This window comes from Tursiops truncatus, chromosome 16 (assembly GCF_011762595.2).
Source record: "Tursiops truncatus isolate mTurTru1 chromosome 16, mTurTru1.mat.Y, whole genome shotgun sequence".
In the NCBI taxonomy this organism is placed as follows: domain Eukaryota; kingdom Metazoa; phylum Chordata; class Mammalia; order Artiodactyla; family Delphinidae; genus Tursiops; species Tursiops truncatus.
In genome coordinates this window covers 7,926,982-7,950,587 of record NC_047049.1, presented here as the reverse complement: position 1 = coordinate 7,950,587, position 23,606 = coordinate 7,926,982, and the positions used below count along the sequence as shown (strand labels likewise).

Sequence of the window (23,606 nt, the reverse complement as noted above, 5' to 3'; positions counted from 1 at the left end):
ATTTCAGTCTCTGCCCCATGACTTGCTTTTACCAATGGGATTTTAGCAAACATGACAAAAGCAGAAGCTTGAAGAAACACTTGCATCTCTCCCTCACCCCCTTTTGCTTCTCAGCCTTTTCCACAAGAACATGCCCAGGACAGCCTGCCGGAGGGTGGGCCATGTGGGGTAAAGCCAAGGTCACCAGTTGTCCCAGCTGTGTCCACCCTGGGTCTACCAACCTGCAGCCAACTGGCAGACATGTGGGTGAGCCCAGCCACAACCAGAAGAACCGTCTGGCAGAGCCCAGCCTAAGTCACTGACCCCCAGACTCATAACCTGTTAAATCAATGCGAACAGTGTGACACTGAGGTTTGGTAAGGTTTTTGTTATGCAGCATCATCGTGGCAAGTGATGACAGATTCACTCCAACTCCAGCTGCCAGAGGAAGCTTTCAGTTTCTCTGAAGTCTCAGGACCCAGCATGGTGCCAGGTATGGTTTGAGGCTGAAGGTGGAGATGGAAAGAGCCTGGGGTCGGGCAGACCAAGAGTGTGGACCTCAGGTATGACTGTAGCAAGTTAGTTAACCCCTCTCTAGACTGGGGGCACTACTGATACTACTGATCCTAAAATTCTAATGGCTACAATGTATCGTGCAGTTATGCCTCTGGAATAACGGTAAGAGCTTTACCGTTGGATTTTCACCACAACCCTGTCACGATATGCCTCTTTTTCAGAGGAAGAAACTGGGGCTCTATGTGGTGAATTGGTTGGGCCAGGGGCACACAGCACATGCTATACTAAGTTTTGTTTTATGTGTGTTTTGCTTTGAGCAGCATATAGAATTGTCTATATAATATGACTCAACTAATCAAAAGTGTAGAAAAATAAGATTGGAAAAAAATATGACGATAGCAGTTGCCACAGAGTGCAAGGGCTTTTTTTTTAAATTTAGTTTATTCATTCATTTATTAAACAAATGTGTTTTTTAATTTTTTTTAATTAATTAATTTATTTATGGCTGTGTTGGGTCTTCGTTTCTGTGCGAGGGCTTTCTCTAGTTGTGGCAAGCGGGGTCCACTCTTCATCGCCGTGCGCGGGCCTCTCACTATCGCTGCCTCTCTTGTTCTCTGTGGAGCACAGGCTCCAGACGCGCAGGCTCAGTAACTGTGGCTCACGGCCCAGTTGCTCCGCGGCATGCGGGATCTTCCCAGACTAGGGCTCGAACCCGTGTCCCCTGCATTCGCAGGCAGATTCTCAACCACTGCGCCACCAGGGAAGCCCAAACAAATGTTTTTTTAAACACCTGTTTCTTCTAGGCATTCTTTCAGGCATTGGGTATGTGGCAATGAACAAATATATATATACGTGTGTGTGTGTGTATGCATACATGTGTTTATAATATATGTATAGTGTTATATGCATAGTGCTGGGTGTAAATGCCCTCTAGAAACTCCCATGGGCCAATACTTACAGTGATTTGTTGGATAAATGGCGTAACTCCCTGATTCGATGAATGCAAAACGCTGAGCTTTGTGTTCTACGCCAGGGTCCAGAGTCTCCAACATGAGCAAGCTTCATTGGCTTAGTACAAGGTCTTGACATATTTTTCTTTATTTTTGTAGTAACTTAAAATGTTTAATAAATGTGTATTATCTTTTTAATAAGACATATCATTTTTAAACATTTCTCTTCACACGTACTTAACTGTGTATTCTATACCACGTGGCCAATGACAGTACGTCCTTCATATTTTCTAATTGTAATCAGTATAAGGTCCTTTGGCTCAACCAACTGGAAGACTAGTTATTATGGATGACTTCCTCCTAAAAATATATAGAAATGCTGGTAAAATATGTATTAGGATAGGAAAGGTTGGGGTAACATATAGACCCCCAAATATAAAATGGTTGAAACATAATACAAAGGGACTCCTGTTTCTTGGAGATCTTGCAGAGGACCAATACTGAGGACAACAAGAAGGCTGATGGCACACCAAGAAACATTTGTTTGAAGGCATTGGAGAAGCAATCAAGCCTAAAAGGCCAAGGTCCTGCACTGGCACCTTGAACAAGCTTCATTTGCTGAGTATTAGGTCTTGACATTTTTTTCTTTATTTTTGTATTAAACTTAAAATTTTTAATAAATGTGTACTTTTCTACTCAGGGCACTTGGGAATCCTGGACAGAGCAAGAGGCAAGGGGTCCAGGTTAGAGCTACCAGGGGAATCAAGGAAACTAACAAAGACGCTGGTAGGCTTATGGACCTGGAAAGACAAAAATGAGATTCTTGGGGGTGGCAGTGGGGCAAAGAACTAAGCCCAGCTCTCAGTCAATTTCCCCCTCAAAATATCTGAAGATTTCTGAAGCTGAACAAGATGAAAACTAGAAAGGTAAACACAGAGCCTGAAAAGTAAGTGAAGTTTTTTAATTTTCTCACTGTGCTGAGGACACAAGGACTAGAGTTCAGGACCTATCATGGGGCAAGAGCCCTGATGAACACACCTTAAAACCATGCTGTAGGAGCAGACATGAGCAGAGGTGTTCCAATCCTGCCACCCAGCCCTGAGTAGCAGTACTTGAATAGCATCCACTCAGTTCCTGATTGGATTAAGATGACTAAGTCCCACCCCTACACACACAGTTTATCCACCCATCAGAGAAAAGGATGAATGATGCCCAGAATTCAATGAAAAATTACTAGGCATGCCAAGGAACAGGACCAAATGGCCAAATACCAGGGGGAAAGGGAAGGGGAGCAGACAACATTAAATAGGTACAACAAATAGAAAGCAAATAGTAAAAGTGTAGCTATAAATCCAAATATATTAATCGTTAAATTAAATGTAAATGGACTAAATACTCCAAATAAGACTAAAACTTCACATCAGATTTTTAAAACTTGTTTATATTTTGGTTACAAGAGATCTACCTCAAAAACAAGCAAAAAATGGTGAAAGTAAAGGTTGGGGAAAAAAACTATGCCAGATAAGCACTAAACCAAAAAGAGAAAGAGACAAATCTATAATAATGTTAGAAGACATTAGCACATGCCTCTCAACAAAAATAGGAAAGCAATAAGGATATAAGTGTGAACAGCACAATTAGCTTGAACTATATTACATCCAACAATGACAGAATACGCACTCTTTAAATGCACAAATATTTAAGAAAATGAACCATATGCTGGGTCACAAAGCCAACCTCACAAATTTTAAAGGATTTACATCATTCAGAGATGTCTTCTGACCACTGCAAAATTAATCTAGGAATTAATAACAAAAGTTGACTAGAAAATTCCCATCTCTGCCCTGCTAGCCATCTCGGCACCCCCAAAACATGTCAATTTCTTTCTAATTCATAGGCAAGTTTGAAAGAAGGAAGGAGGGCACTTCTTGAGCCAGAAATAAAGTAGGAACCGCAAGCCAGAAGGATCATTCATGAGCCAACACCACAGAAGCCCAGGGAGGGGTCGAATATAAATATGTGTCCTAAGGGCTAGGGGCTGGGTTTTAACACTCAGGGAAGAGAGGAAATACATCCCTGACATAGAAGAGGCAGAGGTGAACTGGGTACTCTGAATAAAGTCAGGTCCCTGGAAGACTGGCCCTTCCTTATAAGAAAGACTCAGAAAATACAAGCGCAATCTCAGGAGCAAAGCTTGACTCTGCTCAGAAAAGATGAGGGTGCATAAAAGTTCCCATTAAAATTGGAAGCTCCAAAATATTGGCTCTCAACTGAAAGTAGATATGAGGACCAATGCTATTTTAGTTAATTGAATGTTAGACCGCCACACTGTAGGAAACAAATAAGTATCAGATAATAACCATCCTCTCACTGGGCTTTTCAGTGGTTTTACACATTATGGACAAATGGAAAATGGGATAAATTGTGCCAGATTTTTTCCAGAATAAAACATTTTTTGGAGAATAAAACAAACAAAATGGAAGCTCCAAACCCACCCCACCCAACCAGATGGACAGTTTCAATTTATACTTCCCATAAAGCAAGGACATCTCAAACCAAAAAGTTATTGCAAAATTTGTTTTTAGAGAAATGATCCCTTGGATCCAGACCAAAGCAAAGATAAAATCCTTTCCTGGAAATACCTCCCATCCCAGGGCATGTGGGCCTCCCCTAGAAAACAAATGGTAATACACCCCAAGAAAAACTCAAAATAATTTTTTAAAATCACAAAATACACAAGGAAACAATTCACAAGGGAAAGTCAGCAGATTAAAAAATAAACAGAATGATTAATCCCCCAAGCACTTATAATAACGGTTCAAATGAAATAATAAATCATGTTTAAAATGTTTAAAATGATTAAAGACATAAAGAAGGAATTAAAAACCATATTTAAGGGACTTCCCTGGTGGTCTAGTGGTTAAGACTTTGCCTTCCAATGCAGGGGGTGCGGGCTCGATCCCTGATTGGGGAGCTAAGATCCCACATGCCTCATGGCCAAAAAACCAAAAAAGCATAAAACAGAAGCAATATTGTAACAAATTCAATAAAGACTTTAAAAATGGTCCACATCAAAAAAAATCTTTAAAAAAAATCTAAAAAACAAGGTTCTATGAAAAAATAACAGATGGACTTGAAAATGAACCAAATTGACATTCTACAATTGAAAATCACCCCCCAAAAAAGTCACTTAAAAACTAAAAAATTAATAGTTTAGAGAGCAGAATTGGTGACGTAGAGAAATAGAAAGATTTGGTGAACTGAGACATAACTGGAAGGAAATTTCACAGAATGCAGTGCGGGTATAGAGGTTAAACATCCGAAAGAGACTGACAGGTGGGAGAATGGGTGAGAAGGGCCAGGGTAGAATCCAGTGGGGGCCCTGAGGGAGCTGGGGGACACTGAACATGCCCCGCCCGACATCAATTCTCCATCCAGCTCATAGCAGCCTGCCCATCCCGTGGCTGGAGGGGGGCACGTGACAAGTCCTGGCCACTGAAACATGAGCAGCCTGGACAGGGTCACCTCACAGCTGAGGCAGGGGCTGAGAAAGTCACATGTTCCAGAAGGGGCAGCCCCCAGCTGGGGAGGAAGAAGCCCCCCCTGGAGCTTCTGGGATGGAGAAGCCCGAGGAAGAGAGCTGTGAAGAAGCAGAGTGAGGGGTACAACTGCGGCAGGTGCTAATAAAGTGGGCTGGTTCTCTTTGCTTGTTACCCAGTCCTGAACATCCTGGCCCGGTGAGCACAGCGATGTATCCGGGTTACGCTAAGCATGGCTTGTCATCGAGACCCTGGACCTTCCCAGAGCTGCACCGTGGCAGCAGCTCCAGACCTGCCTGTTGGAACCACAGCCCCAGCCCAGCACAGCCTCACCCTGTCCGGCATGCACCTCACTGCTGGAGGAAGAGCAAGCCGGGAGGAAGGAGGAGAAGGGATGGAGAGAGGAGAGAGCAGAAACAGCTGGAAGGCAAATGGGACAGGGGAGAGGTCAGGTCTGCCTGGTAGACTAGGTCAAGAAGAGGAGGACCGGGCTTCCCTGGTGGCGCAGTGGTTGAGAGTCCGCCTGCCAATGCAGGGGACACGGGTTCGAGCCCTGGTCTGGGAGGATCCCACATGCCGCGGAGCAACTGGGCCCGTGAGCCACAACTACTGAGCCTGCGCGTCCGGAGCCTGTGCTCCGCAGCAAGAGAGGCCACGATAGTGAGAGGCCCGCGCACCTCAATGAAGAATGGCCCCTGCTCGCCGCAACTAGAGAAAGCTCTCGCACAGAAACGAAGACCCGACACAGCCAAAAATAAATAAATTTAATTAATTAAAAAAAATAAAAAAGAAGAGGAGGACCCACTGCCACGTGGAGGTCCCAGACCTCAGCTCGTCTACACTAAGGCAGGACGGAGGTCAGCACAGGACACCCCGGGAGAGGGGGTCCCCTAGGACCCCTGTGCTCCTCCCCCACATCTGGGAAGGACAAGGGTAACAGAGGAGCCTGCCTGCGTAGGGCTGAGAGGCCACAGAGCACTGCTTATGGAGGTGGGGCCTGGAGCCGGGAGCCAGGAGGGCCATCTTGCAGGCAGGAGAGAGGAGAGCCCAGGAAGGTGGTGATGCTGGGAGGAGTGGAGAAGGCAGAACAGGGACGGGTGAGGGTGGAGCTCTGCAGGTCTGCAGGCAGAAGCTTCAAGCCCAGCCCCTTCCCGTCACCAATACTCCCGCGTCTGAGGTCCCCCTGGGGCGGGTGAGGGCTCCCCCAGGGCCCTCTTGAGCCATGCACAGTCCTAGGAGGGTGCCCGAGACCCAGGTTCAGGTCAGCTCAGGACAGGGTATTAGGAAGGGTGGCACAGAGGACGAGGGTTGAGAAGGGGAGGCCTACGCGTGGGAAGGATCAAGATGGGGAGAGGCTGGGGAGGTGCCTGACCACTACCAGTCCTAAAGGGGCAGAAGGGTCTCAGCTCAGCCCACTAGGAGCTGTGCTCTGGCCGCGCCAGATAGAGCGGCGGGAGCACCTGACGGAGAGCCAGGCTGGCCCTCTCCCAGCCGTCCTTTCCCTGCAGGTGCTGTGGGTGTGATCCTACACGGCCTGCAGGCCACTCGGCGGAGGTCGGGGCGGGGGGAGAGCCTGGAGACCAAGAAGCACATGTGAACACCTCTGGGGGCTCCTACGACCATCCTTCTTGCCACATAATGGCACCTCCAGAACAAGGCTCCTGGTTGGCTGATCTGAGACCACAGTCCTTCCACCCTCGGACGCCCTCTTATTAGGGTTACTGCTAGTCCCCAGGAGCTCCCTGGCCCAGGTGAGCGTTGAGCAAGAAGGCAGCGGAGGGTCAAGCGGGCCATCCAGATTGGTGATGTGCATCTGCCAGGGTAGCCCTTGGAAAGGCGGGCTGAGACAGGCCCCCTGGGTGCAGTGCCTAGAGAGGACACACGGGGGCAGCACAGGGCTGTGTTTCGGTGCCTTCTGCTCCCAGGGCAGCCATCCTGGAATCCCAGAAGAGTGGGGGGGTGGGGGGGGGGCTTGCCACTCGCGGCCCAACCCCTTCTCCAGACACTTCCTCTGCAAAATACCTTGGGCTCGTAAGCAGCGTGGGGAAAGTGTCAAGTCTTCAAAAGGCGACAAAGAGTAAGGGCAGATCTGAAAGGGCCCCTTGAAATCCTCCAGGCCCCCACCCTGCTCAGTAGCTGGGGAAACAGGCTCAGAGAAGTTAAGTCACTGGCTCAGTGTCATCCAGATCCCTAGCTCCCAGGTCTCTCTCTCTAGGCACTCACTGCCTGCCTCTTGGGGACATCACTCCACAGCTGGGGTATCTGAGGGTGGGGGAAGGAACAGCCTGTGTGCCCCCAGGATTTGCTGTCTGGGTGCGAGATGAAAACACACAAATGACTGCAGAGTCACGTAAAAAGTAATCAACACCACACAAGATGGGAGAGAGACTAAGAAGGGGAAGAGGCCTCAAGCAGGTCAGGAGGTGGGAGGCAGGAGGCAAGGTGGAATCCAGGAGGCCAGCATGGAGGAGGAGGTAACACTTGCCCTTGGCCCTGGGGTGGGATAAGAAGCTGGCTCAGTTGAACAGTGGGGAGGGTGGGCCCTCCTGGTGGTGCACTGGCTTGAGCAAAGGCACGGAGGCAGAAAACGTGGAGCAGAGGAGAAGCATGTGCTCTCTTAGGGGAAGAAGGAGATTAGAGGCCAGAGAAGTTCGCCTGCATCCTGAGGTCTTGTGCAGGCTGCCTGGGTTGCTGCCTTTAGAACTGGAGGCTGGCCTGGCCGTGGAATTTTCCTGAATTCCACTATGTTGAAAGTGTAGAAAACGGCAGTTCTGCAGATTATCTCACACGGAGGCGGGAGTACACAAAAGATCTCCATGGTGACCGTGGCCCCTCATTTGGGACGTCCAGCTGCCCCTCGGAGATGTGGAGGGCAGCTGCCACTCCCCATTCCTCAACCACAGCTCCAACCCACAGCAGCAGCAGCAGCGGCTGGCCACGGGGGGCCACGGCGGGCCACAGGGGGCCCCTGAACAACCTCAGAACTGGCAGGATGGGACCAGCCCAGGATTCCCAGGCTCTGAGAAAGCCTCAGACGGTGAGACGGAAGGGCCCCTGGAGCAGCTGGTCCCACCTGTTCAACCTCCCAAAAAGTCAGGGGCTCCTCCTGAGGGTCAGCACACACGCAGCTCAGCTTCCTCCCATCCAGGTGGACACAGGACACAGAAGGGATGCAGTAAGAGGGCGGCAGAGGCCAGGATCGAGTCCCTGCCCAAGGGCCCCTGCAAGGCTGGGCACCGACGGGGTGCCGGGAGGTGGGGTGGGGTGCTGTCTGGGTCAGCTCTGCTGCTTCCACAAGAAAATGACCTTGAAGAGGCCACCTGGCCCTGACCTCGTCCCCAGTGCGTGTGTCGGCCTCCCAGCCCAGACTGTCCCAAAGGTACCAGCAGCCCCCTGATTTCACCTGAGGCTCTGCCTCCTTAGAAACTCAGAGACTTCAGGGACTCAGAGGTGAGAAGTGCGGGTGAAGACTCGGGCCCTGGAGATCAATAGCCCTGAGATCAAGGACTAACTCTGCTCCTTAGGGGCTGCGGGCCTGGGGCTCGTTGTTTGGCCCCTCTGAGCCTCAGTTCCCCCACCTGTGCAATGACAGAACCAGAAGAAAGATAGGGCCTCTCTCCTAGGGTGGTGGTGAGGATCTAAGGCAACACGTGGAGCTGCACTGAGCCCGGGGCCTGGCGCTCAGCCTGTGCTCAGTAAACAGCTGGCACCCGTGTTACTGCTGTCACCACTTACGCCGTAGATACCTCTTATCCGGCCTCCCCACTGACAGATGCCTGCCTCCTCGTCCCCTAGGCACCCTTGCTGATGTTCCGGGCATGCTCAGTGCTCTCGGCCGTTCTGCAAAATGCCCTCCAGTCAATTCTGAGTTTATTACAAGTCAGTTATGTTTGTTCCCAAGTCTTTCTTATGCCAGTTGTGCTTGATATTAGAAATATGTGATTTAATAAATATAGAAACCAGCAGTTCTCAAACTGTTAAGAATGAAGACTCCTTTACACTCTCAAAAATTACTGAAGATTCCCAAAGAGCTTTTGTTTAGGTGGTTCACATCTATCAGTATTTACTATATTAGAAATTAAAGCTGGAAGAATTTCAAAGCCCAAGCACGGTCCACCAGGCATCAGAGTGGGCCTCAGCCGCTGGACATGATCACTTGTACATCATGAGGGAATGAGGGGATAAAGGGCGAATGACGTCTTGGTATGGGCTTGCAGAGTCTTAGTTTTGACTGGTGGATCTCCCCAAAGGGCCTCGAGGGTCACCCGCATCCTTGGACCACACTTTGAGAACCACTGATGGAAACAAATGAAATACAGGTACAAAACATGAGCCAATCTCTAGCAACCAGGTCAGAAGCTTCGGAAAGTCCCAGCACACGAGGGGAATAACCACACATACGACGCAAGACTGTTTTCAGAGGCTTCGCAAGGGCCTTCCTGTTCTCAGCCCCCTTTAGAGAACCGAAACCGGAAACCAGCGCTGATGCATCGTGATGCAGTTTCAGCCATAAAGACGACCCCAAACTCCAATCTGCAGACTTACGTTTGGGCAAAAGGCTTTGGCCCTTTTATCAAAAGACAGACAAATTAGTGTACTTTAAATATTTTAAGGAAAAATAAAAGGTTTAAGAAATGTATGCGTGGTTCAGTAGGATTTACAGATGCTCTGAGAAGTCTGACCCAACCCAGCCCGTCCTCCCCAGCGTGGACACCAGCTGCACGCCTCAGCCTGGCCTCTGACCATGTGGCCTTTGGCCTTCCCGCCTCCCGCTTCACGCAGACTGGGCTCCACGAATATGTGGTGAAAGAACCAGTGAAGGAATCACTGAATGAGCAGACGATCAGCCCCCACCCACCCTAATGCCTGGCCCAGCGCCTCGTGCAAAGGAGACGTTCAGAAAACCCTGCTAAAAAAATTAAATTTTGACTCTTTGCAGACTTTCTAGCTGAGTGTGTTCCCTGGTGCCTCTGAGGCCCACAGGAGGGGCTGAGCCCAGGGTCAGACCATCCACTTCTGATGTGACTCTGAAGCCCCCCGCTACAGCCAGCCCGAGGTCCTGTGAGGTCAGCCTGGTCCTGGGAGTGGAAGGCTTAGCCGGCCAGGGCAGGGAGGACGCCTCTGGCAGCAGGACTCTCAGCTGCGAGACCTTTTTGGCAAAACAAAGCCACGTTTATTTCCCTTTGTTTTCCCTAGAAGCCCCAGTCACCACCTAGACCCCTGGATGGGCAGGTCTGCAGAAACCTCTGCCCCAGAAGACCCAGGAACTGCTGCCCCATCCTTAAGGGCATCTGAGATGAGAGCTGACAGGTGAAATGCAGACAGGCTGCTGGGGATGGGAGCCTGATGGGGGAGTGGGGGGGGGGTGTACGCTGTAGCACCATGGTTAAAATCATTGACTATGAAGTTAAAAAGTGAAAAATCTGAGTTGACATTCTGCTCTTTCTGGAGATCGGAGCTGTGTGACCTCAGGCAGGTGTGTAGCCTCTCTGATCGTCACTTTATACTTTCGTGTACCATTGCCTCGTTAACTCCCAACACCCACTCATGAGGCCCACAGACCTGCAGATGTGGAAGGGACCCGCAGTGTCCCCAAGGTTATGGGGTGGACACAACCCAGACCTTGAACCCAGCTCATCTGGCTCAAGGCCCAAGGCTCACCCCTTCCCCACACTGTCTTGGGGGAGCCGAGTTTGATGGGTGCAAGTCAGACTGTCCCTTTTAGGAGAAGACTGGTGAAGAAAGATGGCTCATGACTCCAGGAGAAGATGCTGGAAGCCTCCCCATCTCGATTCCCTACACCCAGCCTTTCTCTGCTCTGTGAGAAGGGACTTGTTCAGGGAGCTGAAGTGCTGGGTCCCCACTACCACCTCAACGTGAGGCCTTGGGAAAGTCGTGAGACTCAGAGAGGCCCAGGCTGCGGACTCACCTACTTCGAGATCTGACCGGGGCCTGATCTCAGAGGGGCTGCTCAGAGCACACAGAGCCGGGGGTGCCCCAGAAAGCCCCAGGAGCCCCAGCGGCCTCCGTGCTCCCTGTGCCACTGTACCCACGGGGTCCTCCACCGTGGGAAGGGAAGACCCCTTCCTACTCTCCTCTGTGCCCCAGACTCGGAGCTGGGCACCCACAGAGCAGGGCGGTCACACGGGATGGACCACCCTACTCCTTGCTTCGCCCCAAGCGTGCGGGTAATGAGCACAGGTGCAGTTTGGGCGGGTCCTGGGCCCCCGGCAGGAAGACTCGGACACTCCCAGCTGGCGGCCGAGGAGAAACTGTTCTTCCTCGGGGGCCTGCTGCAGTCACTGCGATGCCACCACTTCCGCCTCTGTGGCGTCCTCGTCACCTGCAGGCTTTCAGGACAGCAACCTGCAGGCCTAAGAGACCCAGGACTGCCCAGCCTCCGCCCTGCCACTCGGAACCTGAGCAGGGGCAGTTCTGCAAAGGATGGGAACCCCGAGGGGGAGGGACGGGAGGGCTAGGGACAAGGGCCAGGCTGACAGCACGGGGCTTCGGGAGCAGGGACAGGGTCGAGGTCGCGGAGTCAAGGCCAGCTCGGGGGCCATCAGGCACGAGCACGGAAAGTGAGGTTGGAGGTTGCCTTCCAAAGGCATCCCTGGAGCAGGGGGCCACGAGGCCACTGGCCCCCGAGACTCTCTCAGGGGCCCGCAAACATGCTAACCATGTTTGCTGTTTTCACAAGCTGCTCCCTTGGGAGCATAACTCACTCAGAAGCAGCTGAACTGGAGAAACTCGAAACTGCCCATGTGGCTTCTGTGGGTCTCCTGAGGGAGAAAGAACCCTATCCGGGCCTGGGGCCACCACTTGGCTCACTCGGGAGAAGCATACAGAACAACAACTTGCCGTTCACCCCGTCCCCCTCACTCCAGTCACAGGGTCCTGCCTGGACAGGAAGATTCGCCACCTCAGAACAGACGTGTCGGGAAGCTCAGCCCTCTGCTAGGCACTCAGACCTGCGTGGGCCCCTCAGGGCACAGCCGAAAGGGACAGACCAGTGGGCACCCACTCCATCCTCTGACTGCCGACCAGCCTACTGGACCCACCCCCCTATTGCTGGCTGAATAACGGCTCCCAAAGGTGTCTGCGTTCTAATTACTGGAACCTATACATGTTACGTTATCTGGCAAAAGGGGCTTTGCAGATGTGACCTTGACGATCCTGCGTTAGCATCCTGTGGACCCAGAGGCATGGCAAGGGTCCTTGCAAGAGGCCAGAGGGGGAGAAGCAGAGAAGGTGACAAGACGAGGGAAACAGTGTCAGAGAGAGTCTCAAGGTGGAGGAAGGGGCCACATGCCAAGGAATGCAGGTGGCCTCTAGCAGCTGGAAAAGGTAAGGAAACGGATTCTCCCCAGAGCCTCCAGGAAGCGCCAGTCCTGCCCACCAACATCCTGACTTGAGCCCCGTGAGACTGAGCTTGGATGTCTGAGCCCCAGACCTGTGAGGTAATGGCCTTGTGGTGTTCGGTTCAAGCCACGCGGTCTGGTGTAACCTGCTGCCGCTAACTTAGCTCTGCAGGCAGCCCTGCCAGGAGCAGCTCTGGGAAAGTGAGGTCTTGAGCCCAGAGTCTCAGCAGGATCTGCCCACAGGGAGAGGATTCTGGAGCAACAGAAAAATACCCGCCCACACGCAAGGCCTCTCACGGCTGGACGAGGCCCAGCTTCCTCCAGCAGCGCGTGGCCTTTGCTTCAATTCCCAAACTGAGTCATCTGGGGAGAGGTCATTCCGAGGGGAGGTTTACACGAAGACGGAGGTTATCCTCGTCAGGACGTTCCCTGAGAGCTGGTTCCCGAGTCAGGGCGGGAGGTGGTCCCACAGCAGAGAGGGTTTTGGACAGGCCCCGGGGGAGGGAGTCGTGCCATCAGCCCTCCACCCACCCGTCTGTCCCGACCCCTGTCTCCCACCGGCCGCTTCTCCTCCCAGGCACAGCATCTTCCCTGCTGAGTGAAGCCGTCCCTGGTTTTGCCATCAGAGCTGGGGTCCTCCTCATTTCCAGGCCTGGACTCGCCAGCCCCTCTTCCCCCAGCACACAACCATGGGGGGCAGTGCTGGGGAGACACTCGCCCAGGGTGAGTCTTCCCAGAATTCGGGGACCAACCCAGGCTCCCCGCTGCCCCCAGGATGGCCCCGGCTTCCAGAGCCCCGAACTTGAGAGGACCTCATCTCTCAGGCTTGCCCTGGCTGCACTGGGGGCCTTGAGCGTCCAGTGACAGTGCCGTGCACCCAGTGACACCAGGGGTCTCAAACTCGCAGCCCCCAGGGGCCAGGCGGGCCCCGGGAATGAGGGCAGCAGCCTGCTGGGAGCAGCAGGTCCTGCGGTCACCTAACCATCAAATCTAAATGTCTGAGGATGTCGTTAGGCCCGTCTGTGGGTAGGGCTGGACGTCGCCGCCCTGACTCCCGCCCCTGGCTGGCCTCACCAGGGCGTCCGTGGTAACGTCTGATCTCTCCCGCCTGCTCTACTCTCTCGCACCGTCACCACATGCGGCGGGTCCCCTGCGTACCGGGTGCACATCACACGCAGGTGAGACACAGAACTGCTCCCGTGGTTCATTCACGCACAGTGGACGCGGCGGAAAACCTCCCACAAGTGCTCTGACGGCTCATGAGGAAGGGCATGCACCCCGGGTCCCAGTCACAGGGGCCCACATTTAATTATGTTCAATATTAATAAACGTACAGCACAACAGTGGTTCATTAACATACCTTACGCGACTAAGGGAGTACAATTTGATACAACCCGATGCACAGCTTTGGGGACACAAAGGAACTTCCAGACCGGGTCGTGAGAAATCCTCCATTTCACTTTCGTTCGGGATGACAGGCTCGAGGACCACGGCTCGAAAGGGCAGCTGTGCTGTCACCAAGAGTGGGGCCTCGAGTGAGAGAGAACAGAGGAAAGCAAAGGAACAGACAGACAGCCCTTTGGAGAAAGGCCCCTGGAGACACCGGGTCTGCACGGCGCTGATCGGCACCAAGGGATCGTCTATAAAAAGATTTGTATAGTAAACCAAATAATATTGGAAATAAGACTTTCAGTAGTACTTCTGTAAGAAGCAGAATTACGTTACATGTTGTTCACATGCACGGGGGTGCGTAAGAAAAGTCCTTGTAATTACAGTCGGGGCCGAAGAGCAAAAATCTGGGCTGAAAGTGACAAGCGAACTGCAAGAGAAATCAATCCATGAAGGGGTGTGTCCAGAGCGGAGAAAGCTGACCAGCAACAGAACTGAAGGGAGCCCACTCAGAAACGCACACACACACCCACGCACACCGCACCTGCACTGCAAATAAATACACACGCACATGCAAGTGACGTCCCCTACGGCACCTTGTGCTCAGGCCAGGTTTGCCTGCTGGCTGCTGCTCCGAGGGCCACCGGGAGAGAAATGGGGGCCTGTCCCTGAAAGCGGGTGTTCAGGCCCATGGCTCCTTCACAGCAGAAACAGCCCGGCCGTGCCATTCAGAGCCCTCCACACGCCTTCAAGTGGGCTGAGCATCCCATCTCCAACGGCACTAGGGCTGGACAGCTCAGCAAATCCTCACTCCCACGACTGGCGGCTGGGAGTGCGGGCATTTGCATTCTCTGACTGGTGTGCATCCGGGACCTCGACTTGGGGAGCTCTGATTCGCAGAAGCTTCCCTTGACGACCACGTGCAAGGCTTGGTTGGGGTCCCGCCTGGGGCTGTGCGCAAGGACTGTGTTCAATCTTTCCCATCACCTCCAAGTAACAGCAAGACCTTCAGCCCATCCAACAGTAAACCAGGATGCCAAGTGGCCCAGGAAGTTCTGTCAAGGACACAGGTCCCGGCATTCTCGTTCCAAATCCCAGCACAGCATGCCTGGCCCAGGCATAGCTCACGTACTGTGCTTCCGAATCAGAAAAAAGCATCCTACAGTTCGTTGAGTGAGGAAGGACCTCTGTCCACACACGGCGGAGAATGTGCTAACAAGTTCACTTGGGAGGAAAGGCAGAGCAGCGGAGCCTGTCGCACCTGCAACTAAAACCTCAAACGGCTGCGGTTCTCTGAGGACCTCAGATGCACGGCGACGGCCAAGATGCCCAGATTTTCCATCAGTTCCTTCGAGGTGCTCAGTCTGGCATTAACAGCAAAACTTTCCCTTCCGATTTTAAACTGAAGTTATATTCCAATTAGAAACTGAAAAAAACCTTGAGAAAACATCTAAAGGGCCAGAAAAGAAAACTCCAGCCAGTGAAACGTAGAAAGTGGTTTGTTTTAAATGCGTTCGTTTTCTGTTAAACATAAGTGAAGTCCACAAGGCCAGAAGGGGAGGAGGTCCCAGACACAAATGTGCTACCAAAAATCGACTTTTGTCTTTTTTCTCGTCAACAGTGAAGTTAACAGGGTTGAAATCTGAAGAGACGGAAGGGCTGACGTTGGGGTAAAAGGGAAAAAAAAACGAGAGCCGCCATTCTCCGCCAAAATGAGGTTAGTGATCCAGACAGAGGGTTTCGAAGCTGAATGTATAGTGTACGTCTGGCCAGCCCCGGGGCGGGACCTCCACCCAGAACTGTCAAAGCCCAGACTCCACGCTTCCCTCCCGGCACCCAGCCCAGCGTCCGCCGGCCTCATCCCGGACCCCAGCCACTCTCGGAGCAGAAGGGGACCCTTTCCCAGGTGGAATTTCCAACAGCCTCCATCCGAGGCTCGGTGAAGGGTCCATCGCCGGGCTGTTTAACATCACAAAGGAAATTCTGAACTGGTTTCCATAAACGTGGGCCGGGGAAGGGTTTTCTCCAGGCTCTGAGCGAAAGGGTTCCCCACCAAGAGAGATTTTCAAAGCATGGAAATCATGGTGGCAGCGGGAACCCGGCGTCACGTCTTCTTCCACAGGAAGGCCTCGTCGGCGAGGACCTGCGCCAGCCGGGCGTTAAAAGGCCCGTAGAAGTCCCGCAGGAGCCTCTGTGTGACCGGCCACATGGGCCCCAGGTTCCGGTCCTCGGGACGCCGCGCGTTGGATGCGGGGCTCTTGGTCATCAAGGCCTCTTGTTTCTCACTTAAGGGCCCTGGAACACAAAGGAAAGAGCCTATGAGGCAGGAGGCAAAAGAAACTTTGAGAAAATCCCAGCCGTGCTTCCTGTTGAGACAGGAGTTTCCCGTAAGAATGTGTTTGGAGGTTCAAATTCTTTGGCTGGATCCATTTCTGAGTGGCTGAGGGTGGAAGGTGGAAATTCCAGTGTGAAAGAGCAGAGATTCTGTGGTCCGGTGTGTTACCCCACCCTTGGAAGCAAGGCTGGGGCTCTGGGGCGCAGTTTCATTTCCAACTGCCCGTCAACGGGACCCAGCCTGTCCTTGGGTAACTGGGCGACCTGCCACACACAGTCCCTGCACGCAGCCTCTCCTGCTCACCAGCCACTGGAAGTCTGCCCCCACTGCTTCTACTTCAGGCCGATGCAAAGGGCCTCCTGATGGGCCCATATTTCAGCCTGTGTGTCGTGCTGTGAAGTGGCCATGGGGGAAGGGGAGAGACCACCTGTGCCCAGAGACCCCCCCACTGGCTGAACCTCCACCTGCAGCAGGCATATCCACGGGGAGAGGCCGGGAACCAGCCAGCTTGTGCTGCCCCCCGAGGCTGCCACTTCCACCCTCAGCCCTCGGGACCGCAAGCCTCTCACTGGCTTAACCCCCGGGACCACTGCTCAGGCCTCTGTGCCCCGGGCCCTCGCGATCAGTCTGAAGTCCTGAGCCCATGCACAGAAAAACTACATCCCAGTGTCCTCGGGTTACGTGACAGGGAAGGAACAGAACTGGCCTTACTGTCCATCTTAGGGATTAAAGACAAGCTCATGAATGTGACAGAGTCTACAGGTGGCCAAATCAAAGAAAAATGGTTCTAGGCCTTACAAGGAAAAAGTAATCACACTCCACCACGTTACAAGCTCTCCAAGAAAAGGAAAAAGAAAATCAAATGACAAAAGGGTCCCGAGTCCCAGTGGTGGGCAAACAGATTTCAGGAAAAGTTCAATTAACAAAATTCCCAGGCAAGCTCATGAGACAGGGCCGCAGGGGCTTCTGGGGAGGAATGTGCAGGGTGCCCCAGTCTCTCCAGCGGTCCTGGGTGCCGCCTACGGGGGAGCACCCTGCACCCATGGACACTCCTCCACCAGCCGTCACCGCGGCCAGCGACTTGGCCTGCTGCCACAAAGTGCCCCTTGGGACTCTGGCCGGGGGCAGGCTCCCCTCCCTAGAGGCCCAGGAGCCCAAACCCAGCCACATGGCTGTGCCTCCAGGGGTTCCCAGCAAAGCTGAGACGAGCATCGACCTGCCCATCCCCCCCGACCCCCAGGCCCTGAGGCCTCTGCGAGACGGTCCCAGGAGCCCAGACACCCTGTCCACCCTTAAGGCGCAGCTCACACCCTCCCTTCCAGGATCGCTTCAGCGGCTGGGCCCCCAAGTCACGTGTACGGACCCACCGTGAGATCGCTAACCTCCCCCACGTCACTCTACCAGTTACTCGGTTATTCGAGCCTCGGCTTCCTCCTCTCCCTCCAGTGAGGGAGCTCCCAGACGAGAGGCCACCTCTTCCTCCCCAGAGACGGCTCCCCACACCACACGCGAGGCCCCGTGTGCACGTGGTGTTTGACAAACAGGCACTAACTGGCCTCCCGGCTCAGCCCCGCCCTGCTCGGCTCAGGGGTCTGCGTGGGACGCGGCGAGCGCCTCACAGAGCCGGTGTCCTCGGAGCTCGCGCCCTGCTCCGTGGGCCTCCAGTGCGACATTCATACCGAGGCTGAGAAACTGGAAGACCCTGTGCATGGTGTGCTTGACGTTAGAGGCGTGGTCTTCCAGGCGGAGAATGAGGAACTGTTCTTTATTAAAGACCGTGAGCCAGTCCAGAAGGTACACGGCGTACAGCCCGACCTGCAGCCTCACCTAGGACCGAAGAAGGCAGGCGTTAGTTCAGGGGTAATTCCTCTGACACCGAAGGCGCTTTTCCAAACGTATTACACACGTCATTATAAACCAACAGTGAAGCGTTGTCCCAGCGAACAACTGCCTTCAGAAGTTGGATTTTTTTTTTTTTTTGCGGTATGCGGGCCTCTCACTGCTGTGGCCTCTCCCATTGCGGAGCACAGGCTCCGGACGCGCAGGCTCAGCGGCCACGGCTCACGGGCCCAGCCGCTCCACGGCATGCGGGATCTTCCCGGACCGGGGCACGAACCCGCGTCCCCCGCATCGGCAGGCGGACTCTCAACCACTGCGCCACCAGGGAAGCCCCAGAGGTTGGATTTTAAACGCCACGTGTTCTTGCTTCTCCATGCTGGGTTTGGTGTCCCCCGCACAAAGGATTCCCACCTTCAGGGTCCCATGCCATCCTCAGGTCAACCCTGCAGGTAGCTCCACACCACTTCATAGTGAGGAGTGGGGAGAATGGAGAGGCCAAGGTCACACCCACAGATGGCGCGAAGGTTCTTTGCACATATCCCGGCTGCCTCAGCTCCTATGCCCAGCGCAGCACCGCCGTGAGAAACAGCGGCAAATGCTCCAGCAACAAGCCCCGAGAGGGAACAGCCAGACGCCTGGCGCCACACGGACGTCCCTGACCTTGAGTGTGTGAGCACACCCCAATATAAGCAGAGCTGTACGAAGCCATCCCTTTCTGCCTACGCGTCGGGGTCCGTCCTCCTCCTGTGCCTTGTCTCGTGCCAAGCTGCAAGCATGCGTGGTGAAGCACGAACCTGACCACAGAGAGGTCTGGCCCTTGTCCTCGGCTCCTGGAAGATGATCTCTAGGCCACCTGGAATGTCCTGCCTGGTAAGGGTATCTTGCTTGCCTCGGGGGGTCTGGCCACTGGACAGTCTAACAGTGTGAGTTATGATGCGGGCTCTGGGCCACGCAGTACCGGCCTGACCTCCAGGAGGGGCTGGACAGTAAAGGTCGGTCAGGCAGGTACTGCGTGAGGGAGCCTCAAGAAGTGCTTGGGACGCCAGAGGCTTGGGTGGGCTTCCCTGGACGGCAACACTCTGCGTGTATCATCGCATGCTTACGAGGCTGAGTTCAGTCTGTGACCCTTCCCTGCTGTAAACCGCAACCTCGAGTGTGACAGCCATCAGCGTGTCTCGTGATTCCTGCTAGTGAATTACTGAACCCGACAGTGGTTTGGGGGACTGCACCCAGCTTGCACATGGTGTCAGAAGGAAGAGCGTCTTGGGGACTGCCCCCTCTAACTTCAAAGTGGGCTCTAAACTCTTGGCAAGCTCCAAAAAGGAACAGGCCCCTCCCTCTCTGCTCTGAGGCCCCCCTTCTCCGGCGCTCCCACCCCTGCCCCTACCCACCACGTCCTCTGGGACCCGGCTCCGTGTCCTGCCTCTGGCTCTGCCTCGCTGTGGTCTTCCCAATTGCTTCTCATTTGCCCCCGTCTCGTCTCTGTTCAGGCCGCATCAGCGCCTGTCTGGCACTGTCACAGCCCCCTGACTGGCGCTCCCACCTCTAGTCTCTGAGCGTGAGCTTCCCACGCCAATGCCTGGCCTCGCCTGGCTCTCCACGTGGGGCAAGTCCCTGGTCTGACTGGACTCCTGGCCCACCCCCTCCCAGCGCCCAGTCTCAGTTCCTGCAGCCGACGCTTTCACATCCTACTTCCTCTCCTTCCCAGCTCGACCTTGAGCTCCTCCAGGGCGGGGACCAGGCTCTTCCATCATCCCAGCCGCAAGTGGCCTGCGCCCAGCCACTCACACTGAACGCGGTGGCAACAATAAGACGGTGAAAAATAGGTACAGACGCTAGTTTCATCTCTCCTAGTCTCACTCCATTTCATTGTTTTTCTAATTGTGTGGGAGGTGGTGGAGGAAGAAAAACAATTAGAGGGGAGAAGCTGTCTCCAAAATCCATCAGCTGCCTACAGCCCTCAGGTTGTCACTACCCTGGACACCAGCTCAGGAAAAGACGTCAAGCTGGGCCAGAGCTAAAGAGAAAGTGAGCGCGTGCCAGCCTCGGAAATAAATACCCGCGTCGCCTCCAACACAGACAGACCGCTGCGAGGACACCTCCTTGTTAAGTCCTCGAGAGCTGTTCGGCTCTTCGTCAGCCTCCCAGGCCGGCCCCTCCCAGGGAGGACCAGCCCGATGAGCTTTATATCTTCCGGGGAACCCGCCTTTGCTGCTCAGAACCTTCTAGAAGGAAAGGAGCTGGGAGTTTGCGGCAGGATGAGGGTGTTTTAAAGTAGCTGCCGAGGTCCCTGCACCTGTCCACGGGTGACAGTATTTCCCTGAAAGCGTGTCTGTGTCTTCGTGGGGGGAGCCCCCTCCACTGGCCCAGGCCTCCAGTAGCTGAGTCTTCTTTGCCAGGAGGGCTGGTCCGGCAGCGGAGGGGCCGTTGGGGGCAGGCAGGGAACAAACCTGGGGGCTCTTCAGGGGAAGAGAGGTGGGGAAGCCTCCCCTGGCCCCCTGAACACTCCATCCTCTGGCTCACTCCGACCCCCAGCCCCCTGACCAGTTAAGGGAAGCGCCGCTCACCTCAAGTGACAGTGTACAGTGTGCGCAGCGTAACTACTAACAGACCTAGGACAGGCCCACTCGACACTTTTTCCGCACCCTTCCCCAGTATCGGCCAGAGAATCAAAATGGAATGAACATAAAAAGGGTATTTAGGGGAAGTGCCCGATACATTTAAAATTTTAAAACACCAGAGCGGAGAGAAGCCTTTGAGGTTACCTGCTTCAGCCGCCTCTTGATGGAAAAAACAACCAAGGCCTAGGGAGTGCGGGGTCCTGCCTGCCCAGGGTCAGCGGAGAAGACCCTCCAGAGCCTAGTCCTGAAGCCAGGTACTTGCGCTTGGGGCCTGTCCCCCCCGTGCTGGGAAACAGCTGAGGAGCCAGTGCAGGGTCTCCCCTGACAGGCACATGCCAAACCTCTCTGGTCCCCATTAGGGATTTGGTTGGAACTCTCTACTCAGCCTCTCCACTAGTTTCACTAACTCCCCATTCATTCATTCTGCAAATAATCTAGTGCATCCTGCACGCCAGGTACCCTGCTAAGCAATGGAGAGACGTTGCTATGTAACAGATGTGGCCCCTGGCCACGTGGCGCTTGTAATCTAGTGGAGACAGAGCTAAAATGGTGAAGAAACAATGATCTATAATCGCCAGTTGTGACACATGCTGTGGGGAAATGAATAGTGTGGAGAGAGAGAGAACAGAAGGTCAGATTGAAGCCAGACCTGAAAGGTGAGGAGTCCTGCAAAAACCAGGAGAAGCATGTGCCGGGGAGGGGAGTGTGGAAGGCTCTGGAACCAGGCTTCTCCAGGCCAAGCACAAAACACACCCACCTGGAGGGCTGTTCAACAGACTGGACTGATGGGCCCACCCCCAAAGTTCCTGATTCTGGGGTCTGAGGCTCAACCTGAGACTTTGCATTTCTGGCAAGTTCCCGGGGGGACTGATTTTCTTGGTCCAGGGAGCACACCTTGCAAAGCCCTGCTCTGAGGCACGAGGACCTAGCAGGAGAGAGCGTGGCTGGAGAGCAGCAGTGGACAGGGAGGCAGGGGAGGTGGCCTGGAGGAGGTGGACAGGTGGGCGGGGCGGGCTCGTGCGCTCAGGGGCCACAGGAAGGCAGGGAAGATCTTAAGCGGGGTAGCGCCCCTCTCCACGTACATATGAAAAAGATGGGCCTCCCCGCACTGTGGTTGAGCTGGGATTCACAGCTGGAGGGAAATTGCTTCTCTCATCCCAGAAATGAAGATTCACCCCGAAGAGGAGGGTTTCCAACCGCTCTTGCCTTCCTGGCTCTTCCCACTATGCAGGAGCTCTCCAGGGACCGAAGGGCCACAGCGATCCGCATGACCTCACGGCCCCGCCATCGCCATCCTGTCACTGATCCTGCCCTGGGGTCTCATTCTGACCAGAGATGCCTCGTCATCCTCAGCAATTCATGGAATTGAATTAAAAAGTATGTGTCTCCCGCCGGTTCAAACCCTCCTTTTTAGGAGCCAGCTAGGGAAGGTGGAAATGCCGTGAGCCTCATCAAAGGCCATGGGACCTGGGATTAAACCCTGAGCCTGCCCATCACAAGCTACGTGACTCTGGGTGGGAGAGTTAACCTCTGTGAGCCTCTGTGTCCTCATCTGTAAAATGGGCTTGGATTTCAGGGAAACGGAGAGGACTGAACAAGATGATGCCCTGCAAGGTGCCCCTCATCCTCTCTCTAGCAGGAAGGACAGAAGTTAATCACTGGGGACAACTCTAGACCCTGATCAGCCTGGAGACAGCACCAAAGGAGTCCACATGACAGACCTTGCTAAAACTAGCCCTTATTGACCACTGGCTCCCACATACATCTGTCTTCCCACAATTTGCCACCCTAGAAAGTCAAAGTCCTTTTCCTTTGTCTTGTCACTTCTCTACATATTCATGGTTCTCTTGTTAAGACGCTATATAAGCCCGAGTTCTAACCACCCGCCCGAGTTCTAACCACCCATCCGAGTTACTCATCACCGGGGCTCCCGTGGATATGTGCACGTGTGCATACGCATGTGTTAATAAACTTCTGTTTGCTTTTCTCTTGTTTATCTTCCATCAGTCTAATTTACAGGGCCCCGGTCAACGAACCTGAGATGGGTAGAGGAAAAGGATTATCTTCTCTCCCCCTACACGCGAATGAACTACCGCTCTCTAACCCTTACCACAGCCTAGTAAAGCAGTGCTATTACCCCATTTTATGATGAAGCAACTGAGTCTCAGAGAAGCTAAGACAACTGCCCAGAGTCAGCTGCCCGAGTGGGAACTGAACCCACACCACTCTGGCTCCAAAGGCCACTCCTTCTACCCCACACCCCCAGCCAGATTCTGTGTCGATCCTCTGTGTGCATCCTCCCTGCCAAACTATAAATTCCAGCGGGACAGCCTGGAATCCTACCTACGGCCTCTGTGCATCCTGCCAGATAAGATGGCCTAGATAATGAGGAAGAGGGGGTGAACCCTCTTGACTTTGAACCCCACCGCACCTGGGGGTTCCCAAGCCTCCACCTCAAGCAGATCTCACCACATGGCACGCTCAGCAGAGCAAGGCTGTGGACCACGCTCCGGGGCAGGTGACATATTAGCTTCGCTGAAGAAGGCTTACCCACTGCGGCAAACCTGCTGCAAAGGCACTTGGGACAACCCCGGGTGCTGTGCAGCAGAAAACCATCCCTTAGCTAAACCGTGCTGAATTCACCACTAACAGCTTCTTGTGCTTAAAAAAAAAAAAAAAAAAAAAAACGGGCAAGAAACTTACAGCTATATTCCTGAAGGCAAACAAGAACAAAGAAAAAAGGGATCAATGGAAAATATGTTTCCATTAAGACCCTGTCGGAGACACTGAAAGTCACTGGTGGGTAATTTTTTAAACCAACAAAACAATCCAGCATTGGAGAGAACGCTCTTAAGACAATCAGAGAGTTGGTCTGCCAATCCTAATTGCAGGGTGTGCTCTCGGAGCCTCACTAAATAGTAATCTTCCTAAATGCGCCCTCATTCTTTCGCAGAGGGAGGAGAGAGCATTGTAACTGGGAGATCGGCGCGGGAGAAAGCAGGGAGCCAGCTGAAAGGTCCATCAGCTTCTACAGTTTTTACAGCCATGAATATTTGTTTTGCATTAGCCACCGCTCA

General features: G+C 53.7%; 1 protein-coding gene across 15 annotated transcripts in view; it reads right to left on the bottom strand.

The window, feature by feature from the left end:
- The window catches only part of CHST15 (carbohydrate sulfotransferase 15), a 99,856-nt gene that overhangs the window by 1,813 nt on the left and 74,437 nt on the right, over positions 1-23,606 (bottom strand). For 13 of the 15 annotated variants that reach the window (XM_073793828.1, XM_073793831.1, XM_019940199.3 and 10 more), the window contains 2 exons: positions 17,749-17,896; positions 13,606-16,029 (listed from right to left, as the gene is read on the bottom strand). In XM_073793828.1, the coding sequence (XP_073649929.1) occupies positions 15,839-16,029; positions 17,749-17,896 (339 nt within the window). In that variant the 3' untranslated portion in view covers positions 13,606-15,838. Of the gene's footprint in view, positions 1-135; positions 9,280-13,605; positions 16,030-17,748; positions 17,897-23,606 lie in introns of those variants that run through there. The other 2 variants (XR_012326860.1, XR_012326859.1) reach the window with 2 other exon arrangements.